This window comes from Alosa alosa, chromosome 1 (assembly GCF_017589495.1).
Source record: "Alosa alosa isolate M-15738 ecotype Scorff River chromosome 1, AALO_Geno_1.1, whole genome shotgun sequence".
In the NCBI taxonomy this organism is placed as follows: Eukaryota; Metazoa; Chordata; class Actinopteri; order Clupeiformes; family Clupeidae; genus Alosa; species Alosa alosa.
In genome coordinates, this window is record NC_063189.1 from 11,975,407 (window position 1) to 11,995,136 (window position 19,730).

Consider the following 19,730-nt stretch of genomic DNA (forward strand, 5'->3'; position numbering starts at 1 on the left):
GAATGAGTGAAGGAGAGAGATAAAAAAGGGAGTAGAGAATATAGTGGGATAAATAGAGAGAATGTCACAGTGAAAAGTTGAGACAGCACACTGTGAAAAAGGAGAGAGAGAGAGAGAGAGAGAGAGAGAGAGAGAGAGATTATGTTCAGACCAGCATTGCTCTACAACTAAACAAAAGTAGCCAAGATAAGAAGAAAAACAAAAGAAAAAAGCAAAAACAGAAGACAAATTAAAAGGCCATTAAAAGATGGTCAATTGGCTAAATATCTCTACACTGTCAGAGATACAAAGCAGAGACAGATCCTCACCAAGTACAGGCTGTGTAACCACAGTCTAGCCATAGAGAAAGGCAGACACAAAAAAGCATGGTTACCCAAAGAGCAAAGGGTATGTGGTCACTGTATGACAGGGGAGATAGAGTCAGAGGTGCACTTCATTCTATAGTTTGATAAATATCAGCCCCAAAGAGACCAATACTTTGGAAGCTTCAGAAAAATCACCCCAGGTTTCATGGCATGCCATGTTTCCTTCTTCCACAATGTAAGAGAAGGCATTCCCTAAAACTATGCTCGCCCAATAACACAAAACTGCCCTCGACTCCAGTCTGTCTGTTACACCATTTCTCCTGTTTATTTGATTTGTTTTGTATATTTATACAAACAAAGGTTAGTTTAAATATGTTGTAACAAATTAAAATGTGTGTGTGTTCATATGTGTGTATGTGTGTGTGTGTGTGCGTGTGCGTGTGCGTGTGCGTGTGCGTGTGCGTGTGCGTGTGTGCGTCTGTCTATCTGTCTATGTTATTCTGTGTGCTGATTTTTGTACTGAATTTACTTTGGCAACACTATTTCTTTTTGAACGGTCATGCCAATAAAGCTTATTGAATTGAATTGAATTGAGAGAGAGAGTGAGAGAGAGGGAATGAGAGAGAGAGAGAAAACAACAGCAGGCAGTAGCAGTCCTGGCGGGAGGTGGTCTGCATTCGGGGAGGTCGCGCTGAACCAGCACCAGGGGAGGCTGTGCTGCACTGCCACCAAGAGGACTGCAGCGAAACCAGACACTTCCTGGACACGGCTCTCCTCGCGCAGCGCAGGCTGCTGCCACTACACACGCCAGAGGATTTATCGCTCGCTAGATCCACACACAGAGCAGAGCAGAGCAGAGCAGAGCAGACATCCCAGACTTCACCTAAGCTCTCGCTAACGCCCTCAGCTGTGTCATCCTAAAGTTACATTTACCCACATTTATGTTCTTATCATTTCATTATTTCGAATTTTACAATACATGATTAAAAAACAAAATACAACTATACTAAAAAAAAAAATAAACAAAACTAAACACATGACATATAAATACTTTGGCAAAAACCGACTTCTCATCCACATGTTTGATAAGGAGAATGGAGAAGAGTGTTTGAGGCCAGCTCTTCCACCCGCCCCTGGAAGTGATCCATTATTAATAAATATGTACAGGGGGGTAACAGGAGCCGGGCTGGCGGCCGCTCGGAGGGAACAGGCTGGTAGGCATCCCTTGCGGCTGACTGGAACAAGTGAAATGTAGAAACGCTGTATTTATAGTTCCAAAGCCTGTCGATGTGGGCAGGTACAGGAGACCCAGAGCACACCGTGTGCTGTTCCACAGACGCTGAGGTCAGTTCCCCCTGCCCCAAGGACAGAGCTTGCTGATGTCCAGAGAAACAGGAAAGTTTCTCTTTTTGGTCAGATGTCTCTATTACTGAATACTGACTACTGAATTCTACTGTTATCAGAGACTTTGTTACACTTTGCAATGGGCCACATGTTATAGAAGGAATCTACTCAAAGTGACTTTCTCATTGTTAAAGTCATGATGGAAATCCATTTCCCACAGCGCTGAAGTGCTCAAGGTAAAGCAAACTGTTTTGTAGGATGCTGATTTGTAGCCAACAAATGTGTTATTCATCTTCACATAAATGTGTCTATGTGCAAATGCACACATTGTGTGTGTGTGTGTGTGTCTGTGTGTGTTTGTGTTTAATTGTAACACCCCGTGTCTTGTAACACCCTGCTTTCCTTTGTGTGTGCCGTCTGCAGGGATGTGGTGAGGGGTTTGCAGTACCAGTACCGGGTGCAGGTGGATGCTGATGGCAGACTGAGCGAGCTCTCCCCACCGTTGCTCTACAGCCACCCCCAGCCCTTCTGTGGGGACGGCCTGCTGCAAGGGTCAGTATGTGCCTCTGCTACCTCCGGTCCGTTTCTGCCGACACACACACACATATAAACACACGCACACACACACTACTTTAATGTGTATTGGAAGCTGCTTGGCCTGGAGTCCTCGCCGGAACAGCCGTTGGAGTGAGCGAGCCGATCTGGGCTCCCATCTGGGCTTCAGCACATGCAAAACATGTGCAGCATGAGCCATGGCCTCTTTTGATCTCTTCCCCTGATTCTCGTTCTCGCTCTCGCTCTCACTGTCCTTCACCCACTCCCTCCATTCTTCCTTCACTACTTCCATCCATCCCTCCCTTCCTCTCTCTCTCCCTCTCTCTTTGTCTGTATGTCTGTATATCTTCAGGATGGAGAGGTGTGATGATGGGAATCTCTTGGATGGAGACGGCTGCTCGAAAAAATGCCTGATGGAGCCAGGCTTCAACTGTGAAGGTGAGTCAGACTCTGGGGGCCGGGGGTGGGGGGTGCGGTGGGGCCTGTGATCCGAGACGCCGCCGATGGCCACGGCCAGCACTGGCTGGATGCTCTGACCACTGCGCTGTTCTGACGAGAGGTACACAGTATGTTTATGGGGTCCATCCACTTGAATAATTGTTAGCAGTTTCAGAACAGTCAGAGTTCAGCTCAAGCTTGTGATTTCCTGACCAAGCCAAACATGTGTCTTGTAACAGAGGTATCTGTGCACCTGTGACCTGCAACCACGATGTATAAATAAAGAAAATGTGCTGGATGAAAAGTCTTAAGAATTATCTGTGGATGAAAAGCCCCTCCCCCCCCCTGCGGAAAGAATCAGCTTGTTTTGTTGTTTTGCTTGCTGGGAGTACTGGATTCTGTGGGATGCAGTAAAGTGTAAAGTAATTTGGAGGTGGTGTGTGGATTGATGGAAGCTTGGTGATTTTCAGGCGGATTTCCACACGCATAAAGCAGAGCGGTTTATGTGCCGTTTTACATCTCTGGTTTTCATTTTGCTATTTGGCAACGTGGACGCAAGGCGCTGCACAGCACAGCACAGGGAAGTGTGGCCATAGTAACAATGCCCTTGTCTACACTTACTCAATGTGAAAATGATCTCATGATGTGAGAATCTACAAAGCAGGGTTAAAAAATACCTCTTTGAGAGGCAATTCACATGCGAATGGTCAACCTCACTAACATTTAGATTTAGATTGCAGTAACAATATCGCAACATGAATCGTCAGTTGATATTGTTTATGGAGGGTTATATATGTGTGAGGTATTCACTGGATGGGGATGGTATTTTTTTGGTGGAAGATGAGTTCTTTTGAACACCTTTTAGAGTATTAGTTTTCTGAACGTCAGTGAGACCATAATGAAAAACAAATATCTTAGAACCTTGTTTCCATGTGCCATGAGTTTTCTATGAAACATGAACTGGAGAGGAAGAGAGAAAAAAACAGTTCACTATGTATAGTTACATATTAGAGGAACCACAACTAATCCAAGCCGTGTGACAGCCCAGCACAGTGACTGACTCACATGCAATCATTTTCATTTCATTTGAGTTTTCCAACACAACTTGTAACCAATCTTGGGGTGTTAAGATCAGTGTAAATTGCTGGATTGAAAGGATCTGCCTGAGACATGGGTCCAAATATAACATCAGGCATTTCGTGCAGTGTTATGAAACAGACTGTGGTGTGAACAGCCTAGTAAGAACCCAAGACAGACACACACGTACACACGCACACACACACATTCTCCCGACACCCCCTGTCTGATTTTAGCCACAGGTGTTGTCCGTCAGCCATTCTGAAATGCATATATGCAGTCAGGGGGTTGATGGCGATGATGTGGTTTTAATTTGGTGTTGGACTCGATTTGAAAGGCTCAGACTTTGAAGAGCTGTGCCCACCAAACACCTCAGCGATGACTCACCTCCATTTCACCTGAAAGCTGTCCGAGGCGAAGCGATGGCCAACACCGAGTTTGCGATTCTGACATCATTCCCTCAGTCCATCTCCTACTGAATATTTGGGTTATTACGCACGCGTCTCCCCTCTCTTTTCTTACCTCCCCATGCACGTCTTTGTCACACATCCATCTGATGAAGCAAACAATCGCTCCAGTCGACACATTCCTGCACATGAAATCATTCGCATATTTCGGATCCAGCTTTCATTTATTTAACCAACTGTGAAAATGGGCCGCTTTCAAAGACCTGTCCTCCCCAGATTGATTTGGACACGCAGAGGGTCACTGTATGGGGGGTATGGCTGGAAGCTGACTCCACTGTTCATTCGTGACTATAATGCATTTGGCATTCCTGTTGTGTCAGGTTAATGACCATGGTGGACGGGGGGGGGCATTCTTTCGGTCTTCTACAGGTCAGCCGAGCCTGTGCTACGTCTTTGAGGGCGATGGCGTGTGTGAGGAGTTCGAGAAGGGCTCCAGTGTGCAGGACTGCGGCTACTTCACGCCCGTCGGCTACACGGACCAGTGGGCCTCCGCCGCCTGGGCGTCCCACCATGACCAGCGATGCCCAGCCGCCGCAGCCACGGGGGAACCGTCTATCTCCCAGGTAACCAGATTTTACACTTCACTGCTCTCGGCCGACACTAGTCATCACTGTGTACTAGCACATACCATATCCTATTATCACAAAGGACACGAGGAGTGATAATGGGTGTTCAATGATATGATCGGGATGTGTCCACATTACATTGATAACTGACAGAAGATGAAAGTTGCTGTATGATACCGCTGTTGCTAATGCCTGATGTAATGTCTGTCACCTAAGCTCATAGTCCTGGCTAAGCTGATAGTTATGAGTAATATTTTATTGTCATGTCCTCTAAGCAGCAGGGGCATATGTTCAGTGATTAACGACTCGCTGGCATCACATGAACATATTTATCCACACAAAACACATTCTTTTTTGTGGCGTGTCTGTGTCATACCTGTCTGTGTGATGCCTGTTGGCCGGTCTGTCTCCCACCCTCAGATGTGCAAGTCCCAGACTATGGACGTAGACAACGCAGTAACACAAGAGGCATGGGTTCCATGCACAGCTCCGTCCCAGATGGGCAGCTACTATGAGCAGCAGCAGCAGCAGCAGCAGCAGCAGCAGCCCGTGTGGCTCAAGGTACTGTGCTGTACACTCTTCCATGGGGGAGAGGGAGGGGCACCTGACAATAGCACTTTCATTATGGAACAATCGCTTTTTTTTTTTTTTTTTTTTTTTTTAAAGGTTGGATTCGAGCAGCCGGGGGTGGCAGCCTCCGTTATCGTCTATCTGACGTCCGACGGAGGTTGGCATGGCGACCATTGCAGGAGTACCGTCTCCATTCAGCTGTGTGACACTAATGGGAAAAACCATTCGCTCGGTAAGCCCTCATCTCCTTTACAGGCACACAAACAAAGCAGTGGGGGGAAAAAACATAACATTTTGTCATGCATAAGTAATGTACTGAGGCGTGGTGGTGTATAAACAACATCATTTTCGTTTGGATTTTTATTGCCCTCATATCATAAAACTGTCCACTCCATTCAGTCACCAGCTTAATAAAACTAAATCAAGTCAGATATTTGCATGAGAACTCCAGCATTCAGTACTCAGCGTGGAAATCTTACTCACAAGTAATGTATTCGTTAGCAAACAAAGTCACAAAAGGGATCAGAGCCCAGCTGTGTGGAAGGAGGCATCTTGAAGTTTTCCAATGCATGGTGTGTGTGTCATCTTCCAATGCGTGGTGTGTGTGTGTCATCTTGTGGATCCATCAGTGGTCTGTACCCTTTAAGTGCTCTGTGTATGTGTGTGTGTGTGTGTGTGTGTGTGTGTGTGTGTGTGTGTGTGTGCCTGTGTGTTTATTTGCACAGGTGACTTTGAGCTGTCGTGCCAGCATAACCCCCTGGTGGTGAACGTGACTCATAACCTGAGCGCGCCCTTCTTCCTGACCTCGGCCGTGCTGCTCAACTTCTCGTCGGCGCTCGTGGGCGTGACGGGCGTGGCCCTGCGCACCTCCTGTCTCTTCAGCGCCTTTGCCCTGACTGGGTGCGCTGAGGGTGTGCTCTCCCATGACCTCCACATGCTAATGTGCACACAAGCCATACACACAGCACGTACACACAACACATATACAACACATACACAATACACAATACACACAACACCCACACACACACACACACACACACACACACCACACACACACACACACACCACACACACCCACACACACACACACACACACAATATACATACAAACCACACACATAATACAAACACAACACACACAATACACACACAACACACACAATACATACACAACACACAATACACACACAACACACATACAATACACACACCACACACACACTACACACACTACACACACACACATACACACACACCACACACAACACAATACACAGACTTACAGTTATCATTGAAATCCCTTATGTATACATACAGTACACAGCCCCACATACAAAAATGTGGGTATATAAACAATAGCTAAATGTCACATGGAGGAAAAATGCAGTTATTTCAGTTAAACACTTTGGCACAGAAACATGCATAACATAACAGTTCTAGTGTTTGGCTCTCATCTTTAAAAATGCTCTTACCTTTTAGTATTTCCACAGATATCTATGCAATAGTAATATCTTTGGCTTGACTAATCTCTCTCTCTCTCTCTCTCTCTCTCTCTCTCTCTCTCTCTCTCTCTCTCTCTCTCTCTCTCTCTCTCTCTCTCTCTCGTTTCCTGTGTCCGTCTCGGTAGGTGTGCGCGCAGACCCTGTGGCGTGGGCAGCTGCAGGCCACTGCAGATCGAGCACGCTCTCGTTACATGCACCGCCGGGACCGATGCGACCCGCTGCTCGGTCCTCTGCCACCACGGCTACACGCTCGGCGTCCTCAGCGGCAAAGGCCTTCCATCCCATCAGGTGAGCAGACGGCTCCTCTCGTGCTGTGTACCACGGTAGGGGCTCATGACTCATCCAGCCACAGCGTGTTGGCAGGTGAACAGGTGAACCATATGAGAATGTGGAATCAAGCGCCGTATCGTTAGGTGAAAACAGCTGTGGATCTTGCCTTTAAGTAAATGCAGCAGTCGTGTGTTTCACTAGTGTATTCGTTTGACCCTTGACCTTGTTGCAATGTCCTCTTCTCCCTTTCCTCCACAGGGGGAGACAGAGTGTAGGTAGAATGTTTGTGTGTTAATGAGACAAAGATGCAGATCTCTTTTTCTTGTTACTTTCACTTTCTCTTCTTTCTCTCTCTGTCTGTCTTTCAGACACAAACACATACAAATGCACATAATACTTGTATGTCTATCTTGATCTTCTCTTTTTCAGCGAGCCATCAATGTGAGCTGCAGTCATGGCGTGTGGGAGCGGGTGGTTACGTGCCAGGCGGTGGACTGTGGGCTGCCCGATCAATCGCACGTCTTTTTTGCTACCTTCTCATGTCCGTCAGGCACAACGTTTGGAAAGCAGTGCTCCTTCTCCTGCAAAGCCCCTGCTATTTTACAAGGTGCAGAGGGACACTTCCATGCATGTAAATAGAAGACATAGACATTTCACCTTACAGCTGAGGATATTCAGAGAAACAAGCCCCAAAAAGTCAGTGGTTTATTTGCTCAAAAGGTTGAAGCGTTTTTTTTTGCTGCAGTCTTAGTGGAAATGCAAGTAAACATGAGTCACTGAGTGTGTGAATCCATGTGTGTGTGTGTGTGTGTGTCTGTTTGTGTGGTGTGCATGTGCTTGTACGTGTGTTTGTTTGTATCCGTGTATGTAGGTGTATGTCTGTGTGTGTGTGTGTGTGTGTGTGTGTGTGTGTGTGTGTGTGTGTGTGTGTGTGTGTGTGTACAGTATGTTTGTGTGTATTCGGTACATGTAGGTGTATGTGCGTGTGTGTGTGTGTGTGTGTGTGTGTGTGTGCATGTGTGTGTGTGTCAGGTCTCCCGCCTGCTCAGGGCCGGGATGTCTGCTTGGCAGCACTGCGCTGGTTGCGTGCCAGAGGATGGAGGCCCCTTGCCTTCCACTGTGTAAATAGGAAACTAGGGCTTGGCGGTAGGAGGCCTGCGCACAGGTGGGGAGAGGATATAAGGGAAGAGGAGAGAACAAGAGAGTGTTTCATCTAATTCAACACCGGCCCGAGAGGCCTGCGGCCCCCGCCGACCACAGCGAGCACGCCGACAGGAACCCCTCAACCACCCCGACCCCCAGCCCAGGGGCTCTTTCGGGGCAGGGCTTCCCACAGGTCACCGGCGTGTTTAGGGGCCCTCTTGTTCCGTGAGGGGGCTACTTAAGATGGAAAGATTGGAAAGAAACACAGCATCCATCAGCCAAAACACCTCCTCTGTCATGATAGAGATGGCAAGCGTTATTATGTATTCAGGACCTCTCACAGTCAACAACGTCTAATGGGTTGTGTTAGGATGGGGTATATTAGGCCAGGTATCCAATATCATGTCTCAGTACTTGCACTTCCGAAAGGGGACTGAGACCATGTGTTCAAGTAATACATACAATTGACAGCACCACCAACAACAATAACAACAACTATAGATATCAGATACAGACAATAGAAATCAGACCAGACATAGATACTGAATCAGAATTGTACCTCTCTTCACAAGTGCTCCTGTTTGGCTGAATAATTTAAATTCTTTGCTTGAACTTCTCAGGGGACAGTGATACATTGGTATGTTTGGAGGATGGCCTTTGGTCCTACCCTGAAGCCTACTGTAAGACAGAGTGTCCAGATCCTCCAGTGGTGCCCAATGCCAGACTCATGGTGCCCGAGTGTGATGGTAGTGGCCACGACGTGGGGACAGTCTGCCGTTACAAATGCATCCCTGGATATTATGTGTCCGACAGTCTAAATAAGAAAATAAGAAAGTAAGTATACTCTTCAAGTTTACTCCTCAAGGTTATCATAACATCCATGGCTTAAAAACTATGACCACCCATAGACAGCAAACAATTTTGGACATTTTATGGGTCCAACTGTGCATACTTTATATTATGGTTAAGAAATGCTCCAATGAAGTGAGATCTTTCGAAACCATAAACATTTGGGTCTTTATACTGGGGGTATTTTTAGACTCATTGTGGGCTAACTGTGGCTTCAGTTTTATATCTATGCTGATAAATTTCATAGAACATATAACTCAGCTCATTACCGGATTGCTTCACATGATTCTAATGAAGTATTTTGTGTTAATATAAAACTCACCTTTTTCACGGGTTCAATACTACGTTTCATTCACGTCAGCAATATCTTTTGACTGTGTGTGCTGACATTGTCGAGTGAGGTTGACGAGGTCAGTTCTTTCAAGTCTGATGATAATTTTTAGCACAGCATAAAAATGTTGGAAAGGGCAAATATTTGCACCTGCCATGCCTTTATGAGTCACTTAACCTGCTGTAAAAATATGCGAATGAGTTTTAACGACTTCTAATTAGGCATTAATGGCACATATGATCGCCAGCAAGACTTATAAATGGTTTACTAATGGTCTTCATTAATGTCTCTCTCGAATGTATTTGATTATGTCGACATGTACACCAACAGCAGCACGACTCGCCGCCACTTACAAAAATGACTAAAATGTGAAGAACATGGCACACTGTCTTGTTGAGTGAGGGTTCTCTTTCTTAAGCTTGAACAGATGTGCAGTTACGCAATGTTGCCTTAAATTCATTAAGCGAACGCATCTCACTGCACAACTTTAATGTTATTCCAGCAGCACTCGGGACGACTCACACAGATGTCTTAGTGAGACGTTTAAACAGTAGCAGATGCTCAAGCAGATGATCTGTTTTTATAAGCCTTGTGCCCCTTGCAGTGCTGCTGCTTATGGTTGTGGTTTGTTGTTGTTAAATGCCGCGCTCTGTCGCCTCCGTTCTTTCTCTCAGGAGGTTTCTGAAGCTGGAGTGTCTGGAGGGCGGCCGATGGGAGACGGGCAGCTGCGTCCCGGTCTCGTGCCCTGTGCTGCCCGCCATGTTCGAGGGCATGTACACCTGCACCAACGGGCTGGACTTTGACACGGTCTGCACTCTCCACTGTCCCGGACTCGCAGAGAAGGTGCCGTCACAGTGTTCTCCTCATCATATTATGACACAGAGGGGATAACGCAGGATTTATAGTTAATCTGCAGTTATTCTAGATAGATAGATAGATAGATATATACTTTATTGATCCTCAAGGGGAAATTCAAGATTCTGAAGTACAATGCAGCACAAAGCAGTTTCATGTCCAAAATACTGCATTTCGCAGTAAAGTGCAGTACAATGTAGTTGCAATGCAACTTTTCCATGGCCAAAATACTGCATTCCTGCATATGAAGTGCAAGGAATTCCTTAACAACTGCAGTTCTTTTTTGTATTGATGCCCTGGTTCAGTACATTTTGTAGTACTTTGTGGTGGACCTGTTGGTTTTGGCAGTCATATCTGTCAATATTTCAGTTGAAGGTTATGTGTGCAAAAATATGCAGTGATTTCTTTATGTTTTCCTTAACTGTGTAAAATTGTTGTGTAAAATGGAAAGAGTCCTCAGGGTTGTGAGTTATGGTGAAATGATGAATTGCAGCACTCAACCTGGTCTCATGTGTGAGCATACAGATCAAACGAGATTCCCTGTTGTGTTCTCTTCACTATATGATGCAAGCAGCGTACAAATCCAGAATTCAAACTTTGTCCAAACAGCACTCGATTCGCTGCACAAAAGACGGGCGATGGACGGAGGACTTGCACATGTGCAAAAATATCGAGGGCGATTGTCTTCCGCCAGCTGACCTCAACTTGGTGGAGTACATGTGTGAAGATGGCTACAGTATTGGTCAGTATGCCTGCATAAAAGCTACTGAAAATGCAATGATGTTTTTCTTTCTTTCTATTGCTATTCCTTTTCCTTTCCTTTAAACTCAGACAGGATTAAACATAGCCCATAATAACTCACTCGACAGTGTGTTAGCATCCAAGCCTTTGGAGAACAGTGCTGCGTTTGCTCATGACGCAAACTGTCATGTCTTGTCAAGCCATTGAACTGGAAAAGTAGGCTATTTTGGAGAGTTGTGGATGTTTGCAGACAAATACATTTCCATTCATGCTGACCTGAGTTAAGGAAAGCCCACCCGTTGTGTCCTTACAGGTGCTGTTTGCTACCCAACATGCATTGTGGCCTTGAGCGACCCAGTGGTGTTGACCAATGGGACCACTGCTGACACAGTCAAGCACTGGATGCTACCCAGCAAAGCTGAGGTGAGTGGGATTTACTTACTTCTAGCTCTGTGTCTCATTTGCTTTGGCTGGATTACTGGTGGTGCTGTCCTACCAAAATGGTTTATTTGACTCTCATCATGTTTCATGATATATTTTATGTTGTACCTCGTAAGCAGCCACAGTGTAAACAATGCTATTTGTGGTAAATTTTAAAGGCAACTTAAAGGATTATTGCTTGTGGCCATCTGTTACTCATTTTAATCCGCAAGTTCAGTCAACAACTGAAGTGAAGTACTGTATGTGTGTGTGTGTGTGTGTGTGTGTGTGTGTGTGTGTGTGTGTGTGTGTGTGCGTGTGCGTGTGCGTGTGCGTGTGGTGTGTGTGCGTACACAAAAAGCTGGTCTGAAGGTATTTCTCCTGTTTGCACAATACATCACAGCACTGTTATTCCAGATCACTTGAAGCTCACCAAGCTTTTTTATGGCGATGGATTCCAAGGCTTCGGTGTGGGTAGCGGGGTTTTGTTTTGTCTTCAAGAATGCCTGACGCTGTTTAAGGATTCCTAGAATCACTCTACGTACAAATTGAGTGTAGTGAGCTGCCCTCTGACGAGTAGTTGGGTGGTCACACGTTTACCCCAAGGCGCAGAGGAACCTCAAAAGTGAATAGTTTGGATTGGAGTTTGATCGGTTGAGTCACATTGTTGGCACCTCCGAGTGATATGTGGGATTGTGTTTGCCTGGTGCCTCCTGCCAAATCAGGTCTAGATTCCCCGCACCACCGTCATTGTGAAAGCGAGCGTTGACCCTGTCTGGCCTCATCTGTGGGCTAAAATATGACCGCTCTGTCCACAAAGAGATAGATAAGGGGAGAGTGGGAGGCGGGTGGGCGGGTGGAGGGGCCGTAGGGGGGGAATCCAATGCCACACACCACGCCAAGGGCTCCTCAAGGTGACAGCCTTCGTCTGTGTTGATTCTGGGGTGTCAGAGCATTAGATCAGCTCGGCTTTCCAAGAACGTCGTCCAAGTATTTGTCAGTTGGGGTAACAATGATGGAATAAAGGCCATGGAAAAGGGGAGATGGATCTTAGATGGGGGACCCGTGTTCCTGGAAACCCTTGCGAACAGCCTACCCCGACAGTCGAGGCCAGATGAACACATGTGAGGGAGAGCTCTGCCATGTTCTGTAACTTGGACAAAATAGCCGTTTGTCCTGAGGGAAACGAAACGGGCTTGCTTTGCTTATTGTGCAGCCATGCTCTTGTGCTCTTGGAGGGAGTGCACATAACGTAATGGTGTGCGGTGTGCATACTTAAGATGCTCAGAGTAACTGGGATATCATGTTAGTCTCATATGAACCGCCAATATTGAACAATGATACAGTACAAAAAAGCCCTTTGGTTTTCATGCCCAAACCTTTGCCTCTGTTGATACATGAAAACATGATGCATGAAAACATAAAAAGATGTTGACATCATTTAAGACTCGTTGACAGTTATTCTAAATTCGTTCTACAGATAAAAAGAGGATATACAATTCTACAGCTCTCTGACTTATCATGGTCTGTTGAATTTAAATGTATGAGTGGTCATAATTTTTTTTATTATTGCTGTTCACATCCAAATGACCCTTACCTTGTGGACTGAAGTGTTGCTGGGTCACAACAACAGTATTTCTTTCTCCCTCACAGAGTATTGTCTGCACTGGTATGAAGAAATGGTACCCAGATCCCAAGAGCATCCATTGTATTCAGTCCTGTGAGGTAAGTGAGTAAACATTTAGCTTTTTTTTTCTAATTGCCTCACAACTTCACGGTTGCAGTTGACCAAATATCTTTTTCCCTGAGATAATCAAAAAGCTGTGTGCATGAAATTGTATTGTTTGGAGTCCACCTCCTAGTGCAGTCCTGCTGCTTGCCCTCTGGGCTTCACAGTGTTTAGGATTACGCATCACTTCAGGTTGGACGGCATCAACGCTCTATTCTTTAAGGGGTGCAAGCTGGTGTGTCAGCATTGCCATGGTATGAGTGATGAATAATCTTAGAAAAAAATAAATGCTTTGACAGAGCTAGTACCTTTGTCCAGAGGGGTCTGGAATTGTTGTGTGGCTCTGATGGGAGTTGATAAGCATCATTTGAATGTTGAGTGATAAGAGGAATGACTATGAGGAACAAGAGCCAACGATGTGCTCAGTGGAAAGCCGTTGGCCAAGCTGGCAGTTCTCTCCCTGATTAAAAAAAGACGAAACAGTAAATCAGTATTATTTGATCCCTCTGTCTGATGATTCGTGTGTTTATGTACGTACCTCTTGGATTTGTTGTTTCTCACCAAAGTGGTATCAGATGAAACTGTTCTCGGATGGAACCAGCTGCAGTGTTATTTTTGGTAGAAGAATTTCTCTTATTTTATAATTTAATATATATTATGTTCAACAAGTGCATGTCGGTTTGCCTATAGATCAGTGAAATATATATTCGGATGACATTAAAACTCATTGAGTCTCATTGTTTACAATGTTCAGTGTTTTTTCACAAAACATTTTCTTTTTCAATGTTGCCTGACTGCTTGACAAATGAAAGTTATCTGAGCCACAGAAAAATGTAGGTAAACGTGTATGATTTGTTTTGCAATATTTCAAATATTTAAGAACACTGTTAAAGCAACCACTAATGAATATCTAAAGACTGAAAATGTGATGATCCATGCTGAATGCTAATCTTCCCAAACAGTACGACTGTACTGTTGCTGCCATCTCTGGTATCTCATGCAAGCTCGTCAAAGGGGCCCTCTCCCTCTCCTCATCCTCGTCAGCTGGCACTTCCTCCTCCAAAATGCCTGATATGCCGGAGATTATTAGCACTTTACTCACATCAGAGATATCAGTGATGGCACATCATTAACATGCCAGAGGAAGATTTTTCAAACATTAAATTCATTGGTAATTTGGATGAATCATTGCATAGTTATAGACATGTTCATTCAAGGATGAGTCTAAAAGTCCTCACCTTTAAATAAGATGTTTTGTATTTTTGCGTAAATACAGAAACTCAAGACAAATATGAAAGCAAAGCAATTGAATATCTTCATTGTTGTGAGGTGCAGGCTGGATGTAGGGGTGGGGGTGCTGGGATCGATTCCGAACAATACATCCAGAGAGGTTACCTAAACTGTTTTGACGCAAAAGCAAAGATTATTTTTAAAAACAGTTTACATCACACATGAAATGGGGGGGAAACATAATTAGGGGCCTTTCGGGAAGTCTGGGGAGTCCCAATCAAGAGGTGCATACTTCAGTGAAGCGCAATGCCAGCACTAACATGGGGCCTCAAAACACCAACGCTTGTTGCCATGGAGTGTATTTTGTTTATTGTATCTTTCACCTAGCATTAGACATGGTTGGTCAGCAGGCTTGTGGAGCGTGGCCTCCCCCTTCAGTTTTATGGCAGGTTTAGGGAATTCGTTTCACAAAGCGCCACATAAGGTGAAAAGACACTTGGGTTGTTTTGATGTCTCCTGTGTCAGGGCAAATATTCGTTTGCTGTTTGTTCTCTGATACTTGGAACTTTAAACAAACCCTCATCCAGGATACCCTTGTTTAACAGTTGTTATACAGGTTTTTTTATTTTTTTGTTTTTGTTCTTTTTTTGTCTCTCTGTGTGAGTCACGGAGGGTGCATTTTCAATAAGTTTACTTCCTCTAAAATCACACTTTGGATACGGCGACAATAACAAATGGATACCCAAATCCCTAGAGGTGCATTCTGGGAAAGAACAAGATCATCAGTCGTCTGTTCTATATTTCATAAGTGATGTTGAAATTCTTGCTTAGAAGGAAAAAAAATCCTAAGAAGAAAAAAAAAATCCTAACAAAACTGTTGTTGACAGATGACAGGACTATATTTTGGCCTTTGAAAGTCTTTGAAGATAAGTTGCTGTAATTTGCCAAAATTGACATTTTAAATATGCCTCCTCTCCAGCAGATATCCGGGAAATGTCCAAGAATGGGCACAATAGATGAAGCTCATAATTTCTTTTAACACTATTAAGATGATGAAATACACCCACCTCTCCCCCCACCTCCAACACACACACACACACACACACACACACACACACACACACACACACACACACACACAAACACACACACACAAACACACACACACACACACACACACACACACACACACACACACACACACACACACACACACACACACACACACCAGCCTGACTTTAAGTATGATAGTTCAATCAGCAATGTCTTTAACCCCTAAGACCTCTGAAGTACCACTCTATCAGCTGGAAACATCCAGGGAGTGACTCAGACATAAAACAGGCATGTACCTTACTCACAGCAGGCGAGTAAAGATGAAAGAGGGCTGAATCTTAGCCATATAGAGGGAGGAAAAAGAAACAAATCACAACTCAGCAGTAGGTTCCAATTCTAATCTGTAATAAACTGTATGGCCAACGGAATTTACAAGTATTGACATCATGTTAAAACACATTGATGCGAAGAGCTCAGTTGGTCATACTCTCGAAATCTTATTTTTTTATTGTGTTGTTTCCTGGCCACAAGGGTAAAATACGGATGTTCACATGGCACAGGTCAGATGGTTTTGGCCTCACTCCTTGTCCATTTTCAAATGGTATGCAGTGTTTCAACTTTAGCCTAACGTTTGTTGGCAAAAGCTCCCCACTGGCTCAGGAATCTACATTCCTGTAACCTTTCCCATTTATTGTAACACATTTCTTCAAGCTCTCACGTTGGAACCTGATTTTTTATTTGATTCCCTGACAAAATATGTAGCTTCTTATCAAACCTCAACCACTGGCATTACAAAAGTGGGAACCCATATTTGGAGCTACTTCATTAGAGCAGATATTAACACTAATAATGCCCATGTAAACTTTGACTGCCTCACAAAAAAGGGGTAGCTGTCTACCAGACTAACTTAAAAGCACAAACCATTTCATGTAAGAGTCAAACCTAATCGCTGTCAAGTGCTGAAAGGCCAAAACAGAACAATGAAAAATTATATTTGTTTATGACTTGGCAGTTGGGTTGGGGAAGGAAGGAACATTTTCGCCAGGGTGAAGTTCCTCAGAAATCTTCTCAGCAGCTGCCCTCACCCTGTGATATGCCGTCAGGTACAACCTGAAGGCTTTGAAAGAACTCCATGGCCTGAGAAGAAGCCAAAAGTATCTTTGGCAGACACCCCATATTTTCTTAGTTTTGGCTCGCAAGGCTGAAGGTTAAGTTGAAAAAGTTAAAGGCTGTCATTATGACGCTTGTAAGGTTTTTCCTGCAACTTAAGGCTGATAATTGTGCACCTTTGTAGACAGTTGGACTCTTTTTAACTTTATATAAAAAAAATGTTAATGGCAAGATTCTCACGAATGAAGCTGTGACTCCTAAACAGGAATTTTGGAAGTTTCCTCGGGCACAGCTGGAAACATATTCAGACCTGCTGCATATATAGCTCAGTGGCCATTAATAAAGCATGCTACTGTAATCACTTATTGAGAGAGGTGGACTGGGTAGATTTTTGGACCTCAGGAATTTGAATAATCTTTTCTGTTCTGTATCCTGTTTTTTTTTTTTAAAAACAGACTAGTGCAGTGCATGGCACAAACGATGTGGTTTTATTTTTTAAAAAAGTGTGTGAAGCAGAGAAATGATCTACCATAATTTCTTTTTTTCTTTCTTAGCCATTCGGAGGCGACGGCTGGTGTGATACCATCAACAACCGGGCATACTGTCAGTATGACGGCGGAGACTGCTGTCCTTCAACGCTTTCCACCGGAAAGGTAATCCCATCTCAGATCTGCCTCCTGTCTACACCTCATGTCCTCGCTCAGTGATCTAATGCCCCCCAACTCACATTCCCGACACTGAAAGCCACTTGTCTCGCCATGGTTTCACACCATGAGTTATAGCAGCGGGAGACTCCCCCTCTTCGAAACGAGTGAGTTAAAGGGGAAAGAGTGGTCATCGTAAATAAAGCTCCAGTTAACATTTCTTTTATGAGGGGAAGGCCAGATGGCAGTGGTCATGGGCGACAGTAAAACAGGCCTTTAATGAGTGGGCCCTGAGAAAGCGAAATAAACCACCAGCGACAGCATCCTGCCACTGTGGGTCCAGTGGAGAGACAGTGCCAGTGTACACACACGCACGGCACGCTGGACACACCCGTGTGCCACACAAAAAGGACACAACGCTTACCGTCCACTCAGGGTTGGTGAAGGGGTCTCGAAGGTGCCCTCCAGGTGAAAGTGACACGGATGTTGGAAAATGGAAATGAAAGAATGAATGGAAGGATGTAGAACTCTGTTGGAAGGATGTGTGCTCTCTCTCTCTCTCTCTCTCTCTCTCTCTCTCTCCTCCCTCCCTTCTCCCAGCATCTCTCTCTCTCTCTCTCTCTCTCTATTGCACTCCCTCCCTTCTCCCAGCATCTCTCTCTCTCTCTCTCTCTCTCTCTCTCTCTGCATGTTGACTCTCTTTCTACTTTCACTCACTCTGTCCATTGCTCTGTCCATGGGATGGACAACATACATTTTTTCAACAGCTGTAGTCTAGTCAAACTCAGCAGCCCAAAGCCATGGACACGCATTGTGTTCATTCTTGAGAATTCGGGTCGACTGTAAAATAAGGGATACCTGCAGAGGCATTTCATTTGAGTGTCAGAAGAAACGAGACGGGCTTGGAAATGTCATAAAGATACCACGTATAGCGGCCAGAACTAACAAATCTTGAGCTCTGTTCATAAAAGAATGGAAATCCTCGGTATCGTGCTCCTGCATCATTAAAATGTTATTGGAAAGGAATCTCAGCTGCCTCCCAGTTCAACTACCTTGATCAGTGAAGCAACCAGACACGTTTAAAGAAACTGTCCATGGTAAACAAATGTCGTTTTAATGGCAGGGCAGTACAGGGTGACTATGATCTAGATCTCAGCCCCCACTTTGAACAGCTGCTACCCCCTCAATGAAACAATTACCTCCCGTAAACATTGGGCGAAATCAGTGCTAGCCCCTGAAGTTGCATTTCATGTTTACTTTTCTTGAGACGGTCTGCTTTTGCGGGGCATCTGAGTTTATTTTGCAACCTGTGGTGATGGCATGCTTCCTGGACAAGACCCTGGCAACTCGTCCCGTTGATTCTAAACACATGTTCATCTGTTCACCTCTTTTGGTGGATTTCCTTTCCCAGATATTCATGGTCTCTCACAGTTTTGGTCCATGGTGCACCTTAAGACATGATTTCACCACCTTCTCCTGTGGTGTACCTTTTGACACGACTTCACACGTTTCAACACAGTCCAGCTTTTTGAAGTGATTTCACCTGTTTCTCTTTCAGCCATCTTTTTCATGTGTCTTTCAAGAAGGTTCCTGAGTTTTTTTTTTTATTTAGTAGTGCATTAGTATGTTTGCACATTATTTTTTAATTTATCATGTGATAGCCAACAGGTTTTTACTAATACTTACTGACTAAAATTTGAACTGACTATCAAAACTGTTTTCACTGACTAACTGATATTAAATTATTATTTATTGACAGGTCATTCAGTTTGGAGTGGACTGTGATCATGATGAATGCACTTGCCGCGATCCTGAGGTAGAGGAGAACAAGAACAAAGGCAAACCAACAGACCCAGGACAGCTTTGAGTGATGGGAAAAGATTTACTGTATATGGACAGCTCCAATGAGACAAAAAGAACTCGCAGATGGGCAATACAAATTAACTCTGTCATGTTCTCATCACAGAATGGCATGGTGATCATGTTGTAGCCAAAAGCAGTATATCAAGTAGCAGGTGCTTCAGAAGTGCACATAAAGTTATACTAATCTATAAAAACCTTCACTAATATATTTTGGACAATCTCTAACATAGAAGTAGGTGTAGATGTAAAAGATTATTTTAACATCATATCACACAACAATGTATGTCCTTTATCCTTATGGAACAATTTGCAAACATGCTAGTTAGATGAATATGTAAGGTACATCTGATTTCAGAGGTTTTATACAAATATTAAGTACATTTATGAGAGTACTAGCTTGTTTTGTGTCCTATCGAAATATCAATAAATTTATCTGAAGCACAGTTTTATTGTCATGTGTTGTTGATCATAACACATTTAATACTGATGAATGGTGATACCATTGCATAGCATAAACTACAACAACTACCTAAGCCATTAAAGCATCACCAAAGAACTTTCCGTCTGTCGCACGCACGCAATTTGTTTATCCAGCACCGGCTTTGCAAATAACAATGTCCACAGACAAGGTAGAATATGTTGCACGATTTATGAAAGTTCGATGT

At 44.3% G+C, this 19,730-nt stretch overlaps 1 protein-coding gene across 2 annotated transcripts in view; it reads left to right on the forward strand.

Moving 5' to 3' along the window:
* The window catches only part of pappa2 (pappalysin 2), a 44,330-nt gene extending 24,822 nt beyond the window's left edge, over nucleotides 1-19,508 (forward strand). The window contains exons 9-23 of one of the 2 annotated variants that reach the window (XM_048262973.1): nucleotides 2,073-2,201; nucleotides 2,557-2,642; nucleotides 4,556-4,749; nucleotides 5,173-5,313; nucleotides 5,419-5,554; nucleotides 6,048-6,222; nucleotides 6,953-7,115; nucleotides 7,527-7,704; nucleotides 8,861-9,074; nucleotides 10,095-10,263; nucleotides 10,885-11,017; nucleotides 11,330-11,439; nucleotides 13,090-13,161; nucleotides 17,113-17,211; nucleotides 18,962-19,508. In XM_048262973.1, the coding sequence (XP_048118930.1) occupies nucleotides 2,073-2,201; nucleotides 2,557-2,642; nucleotides 4,556-4,749; nucleotides 5,173-5,313; nucleotides 5,419-5,554; nucleotides 6,048-6,222; nucleotides 6,953-7,115; nucleotides 7,527-7,704; nucleotides 8,861-9,074; nucleotides 10,095-10,263; nucleotides 10,885-11,017; nucleotides 11,330-11,439; nucleotides 13,090-13,161; nucleotides 17,113-17,211; nucleotides 18,962-19,069 (2,107 nt within the window). In that variant the 3' untranslated portion in view covers nucleotides 19,070-19,508. Of the gene's footprint in view, nucleotides 1-2,072; nucleotides 2,202-2,556; nucleotides 2,643-4,555; nucleotides 4,750-5,172; nucleotides 5,314-5,418; nucleotides 5,555-6,047; nucleotides 6,234-6,952; nucleotides 7,116-7,526; nucleotides 7,705-8,860; nucleotides 9,075-10,094; nucleotides 10,264-10,884; nucleotides 11,018-11,329; nucleotides 11,440-13,089; nucleotides 13,162-17,112; nucleotides 17,212-18,961 lie in introns of those variants that run through there. The other variant, XM_048262982.1, reaches the window with a different exon arrangement.
* Nucleotides 19,509-19,730: the final 222 nt, after the last annotated feature.